The sequence below is a fragment of the Rhinoderma darwinii genome, chromosome 12 (genome assembly GCF_050947455.1).
Source record: "Rhinoderma darwinii isolate aRhiDar2 chromosome 12, aRhiDar2.hap1, whole genome shotgun sequence".
Taxonomy (NCBI): domain Eukaryota; kingdom Metazoa; phylum Chordata; class Amphibia; order Anura; family Rhinodermatidae; genus Rhinoderma; species Rhinoderma darwinii.
In genome coordinates, this window is record NC_134698.1 from 62,497,482 (window position 1) to 62,504,425 (window position 6,944).

The 6,944-nt window shown below is 47.1% G+C and overlaps 1 protein-coding gene across 1 annotated transcript; it reads left to right on the forward strand.

The window, feature by feature from the left end:
* The first annotated feature begins 960 nt into the window (after positions 1 to 960).
* RACK1 (receptor for activated C kinase 1) lies at positions 961 to 6,944 on the forward strand. Its single transcript, XM_075844938.1, has 8 exons — positions 961 to 1,160; positions 2,582 to 2,753; positions 2,835 to 2,982; positions 3,611 to 3,706; positions 3,934 to 4,044; positions 5,858 to 5,998; positions 6,296 to 6,406; positions 6,745 to 6,944. The coding sequence occupies exons 1-8, from the start codon at positions 1,052 to 1,054 to the stop codon at positions 6,808 to 6,810; spliced, it is 954 nt and encodes a 317-aa protein (XP_075701053.1). The 5' UTR covers positions 961 to 1,051; the 3' UTR covers positions 6,811 to 6,944.

The following is a 6,944-nucleotide window of genomic DNA, read 5'->3' on the forward strand; positions in this document are numbered from 1 at the left end:
CCAGCTAACATCTAAAACTTAGAAAGGGACAATGTAGTAAATCAGCACAATGGCCTCCTATTCTCAGGATGGTCGGACCCCCACCGATCATAAAGCGATTACATATCCTAGCAATAGGCCACCATCACTCTATAAGATGAGAATACCCCTTTAAGAGAATGTCTATTCATGTATATGCGCAGGTATTAACCAATTTGCCTTTAAAGCCGTGGTCCAGTGTTCTCCATCCTGTGGCTCTCCAGCTGTGGTGAAACTATACCTCCCAGCATTTCCCAACAGCCGCATGCTGGGAGTTGTAGTTTCACCACAGCTGTTGAGCCACAGGTTGAAGACCACTTGCATTGTCTATTAATCGTTGGCATGGCCAAATTGTGAGAAATTTGCCCACCCTACCCGTACAAAAGTGTCACTAGAAACTATGTTACCCGTTTCTGCTTTATAAATAAAGAAAAAAATAAAAAAAATTGTAATTACTCTGGAAACAGAAATATAAAAAGCGCACTGATTATTTGCAACAATTTATTAATTAAACTATGGTCATGGTGTTATTAGTCAGGTAAGAAGCAGTGCCCCCACTTTATAGATGCACAATGCTGGGGACACTTTCCTTATTCAGTCCAACCAAATGTCACATAAACATGTGATGTACTGTTCACTAACGAGTCTCAATAAAGTTATTTAAAAAAATAAAAAAAAGACAGTCGCGTCCTGCTCGCTATGAAGAATCCCCGTCAAACTGCGCACAGTACATAAGGCCGTCACACACGATGCCGTCGCTTAACTACATCATAATCATCGTACGCAAATATATAACCGTGCGACTGATTACAAGCAACTTATCTATACCATTGGATCTATTTCTATGTGCGCTGCCATCTTGCGGCTGGCGGCTGACGTATTTCCTCCGTTGACGTCATGACGTTGGTACTTCACGTTGTGTATAAAAGCCGAGGCTGCCCTGGTTTCCGCCTTTTCCCGGTCTCTTTAGAGCCGCTTGACTCAATCCCCCTCCATCCTCCTCCGGTGGAGCGTCCCTAAACAAGTTCCAAACATGACCGAGCAGATGACCCTTCGGGGGACCCTTAAGGGGCACAATGGTTGGGTCACCCAAATTGCGACCACCCCGCAATTCCCGGACATGATCCTCAGCTCTTCCCGGGGTGAGATACATGTGTATACGCAGTCATTCTATTAAAATATGGCCGTGTCTTACGATAAGTTTCTATATGTCCCATGTGTGGCTGTATGTGAAGTCTGTGCCGCGGGGCTGTGGACCGCCGCCTGTTCTTCTACTCTGTACAGCGCAGGTCTGGGCCTATGTACTCGGCGCTGTGCACACTCGTGCTTCCTGTAGTGATGTATTGAGCGGCTATGAGACCTGTGTAGGGTCAATGGCTGTGTGTTCGTATTGGGTATAAGGGGCAGTTTTCTGAGCTGTGTCTTTGGTTCGTGATGTGCTGCGGGACTCTGTGTATTTGGGCGCTGGGGGTCCTCTGTGTATTTGGGCGCTGGGGGTCCTCTGTGTATTTGGGCGCTGGGGGTCCTCTGTGTATTTGGGCGTTGGGGGTCCTCTGTGTATGTTGGCGCTGGGGGTCCTCTGTGTATGTTGGCGCTGGGGGTCCTCTGTGTATGTGGGCGCTGGGGGTCCTCTGTGTATGTGGGTGCCCGGGGGTCCTCTGTGTATGTGGGTGCCCGGGGGTCCTCTGTGTATGTGGGTGCCCGGGGGTCCTCTGTGTATGTGGGTGCCCGGGGGTCCTCTGTGTATGTGGGTGCCCGGGGGTCCTCTGTGTATGTGGGTGCCCGGGGGTCCTCTGTGTATGTGGGTGCCCGGGGGTCCTCTGTGTATGTGGGTGCCCGGGGGTCCTCTGTGTATGTGGGCGCTGGGGGTCCTCTGTGTATGTGGGCGCTGGGGGTCCTCTGTGTATGTGGGTGCCCGGGGGTCCTCTGTGTATGTGGGTGCCCGGGGGTCCTCTGTGTATGTGGGTGCCCGGGGGTCCTCTGTGTATGTGGGTGCCCGGGGGTCCTCTGTATGTTGGTGCTGGGGGTCTGTTTGGCGCTGTATACTTCTCCTCTCTATGCAGTTTGCAATCTAAATGCTGGATGACCGCTGTCATCTGTGAATGTTGTGCGGGAGATGGGAATTGCTTAACTGGCAACTCCCCACTGTCCGCATTGTAACCTTCCTTCCCTCTAAAAATGTTTTGCCATAATCATAATCCTGGCTACTGTACAAGTCTGTTAGGCTGTTCTTGTGTTTACTACTTACTGATAAGCTGTATATGGAATTGTTGTTTGAGCAATTGCCTAGGACCTAACCATGCTAAATGGGGTACGAGAGATTGTGGTTATAGCAAGTGTTTTCATAACTAAACCTTGAAATTTCACTTTGAAGAAAAGTGTTGTCCATCTAGGGAGCGTCTTCTTCCTCAGTTTGTAACGTCGCTCGCCAATGCCAGAGAAGTAACAATTGTTCTTTATGTTAAAAATAAAAATGGGGCAACTGAAACGCTGCAGACGAGCGATACAAGTAATGGAGGTCACAATCTATTGTATTATGTGAACTGTTCTCGTTGTGTTCTAGATAAGACCGTCATCATGTGGAAGCTGACGCGTGACGAGACCAACTATGGTGTCCCCCAGCGCGCCCTGCGCGGTCACTCCCACTTTGTCAGTGATGTCGTCATCTCCTCTGATGGGCAGTTTGCCCTATCCGGTTCCTGGGATGGGACCCTGAGGCTGTGGGATCTTACCACGTAAGTTGTGTTAGGATTAAATTCTGACAAGTGTGTTTTGGCATGGACACTCATGAAACTTTTTTTTTTTTCCCCCTTCAGTGGCACAACCACAAGGCGATTTGTGGGTCACACCAAGGATGTCCTCAGTGTGGCTTTTTCCGCTGACAACCGTCAGATTGTGTCAGGATCCCGAGACAAGACCATCAAGCTGTGGAACACTCTGGGAGTGTGCAAATACACAGTGCAGGTAAGGGAACGGCCCCCCCATTATTTCAGCATTGTAGTGGGGTGCATTTGGTCCTTGTGATTAGATGAACTACTCTGACATCAAGTAGGCTGACAATCCTGCAATTATGATGGGACCATACAGTAGACTGCACACCTTAAAGGGGTTGTCTGGGCACGGGGGCCGTATTTCATACTGATGACGTGTCCACAGGATAGGTCACCCAGTATATGATCAGTAGGGATCCAACACCCAGACCCTGCACCGATCACCTGTTCCAGCTGCTCCGGTATTTATGCAGTGGTCGGTGCCGGAAGCAAAAGGCTTCATATACTGTATAGCGCCCGTGCTTGGTTATTGCAGCTCTGCTCCTATTCAAGTGAATAGAAGCAGAGCTGCAACACGGCGGGTATACTGTGACCGGAGCCCTCTGCTTCCAGCACCGACCACTGCATAACTTCCGTAGCAGCTGGACCAGGTGACCGGTGCAGGGTCTGGGTGTTGGACCCCCACCGATCATATACTGATGACGTATCCTGTGGATATGTCATCACTATGAAAAACTGTCCCATCAACCCCTTTAATACTAGATTTATGTACTACTATCTTATATTGAGTTGATGCTTATGATGCATTTTTCTTTCTCCAGGAAGAATCCCACTCTGAATGGGTTTCTTGCGTCCGTTTCTCACCCAACAGCAGCAATCCAATCATTGTATCCTGCGGATGGGACAAGATGGTGAAGGTGAGTCGCTCAGGGTGTATGTATATCTTGGGGTAATTCAATAACGGATGGACAGAATAGACCTGGTTGAGTTCTCCAGAGTCCGTGGATGACTTAAGGCTTTCTGCCGTGACTGCACTTACATCCTGGTCCTATAATGTCTGGGCACATAAGTTAGGTGATCGTAGATCTTGGTAAAGCCGCCTGTGGTCATTTCTTGTATACTAACTTAGATATTTTAATTTCAGGTTTGGAATTTGGCCAACTGCAAATTGAAGACCAACCACATTGGGCACAGTGGCTACCTGAATACTGTCACGGTGTCTCCTGATGGGTCACTGTGCGCCTCTGGAGGCAAGGTGAGGAGAAATGGGGGAACGTGTGGATTCTTAACTGTTCGGTTATTGTTTGCTACTGGCCATTCAAGATGAGTGTTTGTGTTGATCTGGAGATTTTTCTGTAACTAAAACTATATTGATGCCATATCAAATTAATTTCTCTTGAGTATAAATAGTTAGTTTGGTTTAACACGAGACAGTTTTGTATTTTCGGCTGTAAAAAAACTGATCCGTTGACTTTTTGCTGTCCATGTGGCCCCCACCTCCCTCCTGTAGGTTGTTTGACTTGAATGGGCAAGACTGAGCCGCAAACACGGACAGGAATTGGACCTGCTCTGAGTTTTACGGCCCCCACATGGATCTGTGCAAAAAAAGGTGCATGGGGCCATAGAAATGGATGGGTCCGTGTGCATATATGGCGGACTGGCGAAAACAACGGTCGTGTGTATGTAGCCTTAGGGCCTGTTCACATCACCGTTCTGTCGGAGGTTAACGTCGGGTGAACCCCGCAACGGCAGGTTTCCGGTATTCCGACGGAATCAATAGTGGCGTCGACTGCGCTATTGATTCCGTCGGAATGGTGGCGAACGGAAAGCATTAGCGATGTTTCCGTCACCATTGAGATCAATGGTGACTGAAACGGAAGCTTTGCTTTCACTTTCCGTTGCGGGGTTCACCCGACGGGAACCCCGGAACGGAAATTAACGGTGATGTAAACAGGCCCTTAGAGGCAGATTTTTAGGTATATTCAGTGGATCGGACAGCTGTTCAAAGGTTTTTGATGCTTCAAAGAAAGTTGTGTATAGTGGCGGCTGTTGTGGGCACTGCCAACATTGTCTACTATGCAATTGTTTTTTGGGTTTTTTCGGCCTTTTTAAAATTGCAAATATAACCTGGTCATACACCTTTTTATATAGCTTTTGGCCGAATATTCGCTTAAGGGCAGTTTCTTTGATAAACATGCATGCCCTGAGCGGGAGAGTATACATGCTGATGTGCCAAAAAGGGAGGAGGATCTTGCATGTTAAAGTACAATAATCTGGTTTCCACCTCACACCCCCACCCCCCGGAGTAGACTCCACTGAACAGTTGGGCCGTCCCCATACACATTGTGTTGAGGTCCATGGACTATTTATTATGTATGACCAGCGGTACACTGTTACTGGCACTAGTTATAAGATTAGATGGCTGGAGTGCATTAACCTCTTAATTACCTGTGGATGCATCAGTCACTGGCGAGTGCTGGTTACTGCTCTGCGGCAGATTTGTCTCACACTGATCTCGTGGGTAGAGATCACTCCAATCCTGCAGATTAGCCCCTTCGATTCTGTCAGGAGGGGGGGGGGGATCTCTTTCAGCTCAGCGGCAAAGGGTGGAATCCGTAGCAGTCTGTGAAATCCACATGTAAAACATTTTGCTGTGGCCAAATCCATGGCATTAAAAATGGGGCGCGTGTAAATAGTCTTACCCCTCTCCTAGCATGTTGCTGTGGCATGGGAAGCGTTCGTAGCCGTTTGCAGTACCCGAATTGTCTTTACGTAATACAGGGAAAGTAGCAGCCTCGGCTCTGACATGTCCCATAATTTTTTCCTTTTATTTCTGGATTATGTTGCAAATAATAAATGATACTCAAAATAATGTCCACCGAAGCCACTCCTTTCAGTAGTTTTTGCTACGTTGTAGAAAGCGCTTGCTGATCTTGTAGTACCACTTTGTGATGGAGATCTGGCTGCTCCGCACATCAAGCCTGAAGTCTAACGATTCTATGTAAATACGGGGCAGCTGATGTATGATCTATTCCCGCCATTTACTGATCTGTAATCTCTGATTCCAGGATGGACAAGCCATGTTGTGGGATTTGAATGAGGGGAAACACTTGTACACCCTGGACAGCGGAGACATCATCAATGCTCTGTGCTTCAGTCCCAACCGCTACTGGCTGTGCGCCGCCACCGGGCCAAGCATCAAGATCTGGGTATGTTGTTCAACTACTTGAGGACCGTTCTGTAGTATCTGTATCGCCGCATCTCCCGCGATTAACAACTTTCGGCTGGAAGTGGTTTTGTTTAACATGCTGTGGTAATTAGTTAGAAACAAACAAAACTACATCTAAAATTACTAAGAACACTTTTCCTTGCAGTGATGATTTCTTATGCCAACTGATGCTCATTGCTGAAAATCAGAGGCTGTTTCTGAGCAACACATATATTTTTTTTTAAAGAATTTTATTTAGTGTTTGAGATCTTTGGCTAAAACTCTTATTCTTTTGTAGGATCTGGAGGGCAAGATCATTGTTGATGAGCTGAAGCAGGAGGTGATCAGTACCAGCAGCAAAGCGGAGCCCCCACAATGTACTTCTCTGGCCTGGTCAGCAGATGGACAGGTAATGGACTTGTATTCGGCTTATGTAATCTACCATGCAGTCTTCATGGTTGACGTTTTACATAGGTGCTGTATTGATAGTGCAAACATTGGTCGAGTGGCTCTCGTTCTGTCTTACTGCATCGTGGCATAAGCTGTAGCCATTGTAGTTATAGATATTGGAACCTTTCTGTAAGTCATGCCTACAAAGTGTTGTATTAGGTTAATGGTAGCAATGTTATGTAGCGTGGTTTAGCTCTCGGGATAATAGGATGGAACAGTGACGCCCTATGCGTTCAATATAAACGGTATGAATTTTGATAGACCAGTATTTAATATAGTTTTGTTCTCGCCTTACAGACTCTCTTCGCTGGATACACAGACAACTTGATCAGAGTCTGGCAAGTTACCATTGGAACCCGTTAAGATGCTTTCTGGAAACAGGAAAATGGAGATATTTCAGTTGGAATATTACCACCTGATGCTGCTTGTGCAGTATGGAGTCTTCTCTTGCAATACCAGCCTTTGACTCTAATAAAAATTGCTATAAAACTATACAA

Coding starts and splice junctions, on each gene's coding strand:
- RACK1 (XM_075844938.1), top strand. CDS start 1,052: ATGACCGAGCAGATGACCCTTCGGGGGACCCTTAAGGGGCACAATGGT. Junction 2,754..2,834: donor AGGCTGTGGGATCTTACCAC/GTAAGTTGTGTT, acceptor TTCCCCCTTCAG/TGGCACAACCACAAGGCGAT. Junction 3,707..3,933: donor GATGGGACAAGATGGTGAAG/GTGAGTCGCTCA, acceptor TTTTAATTTCAG/GTTTGGAATTTGGCCAACTG.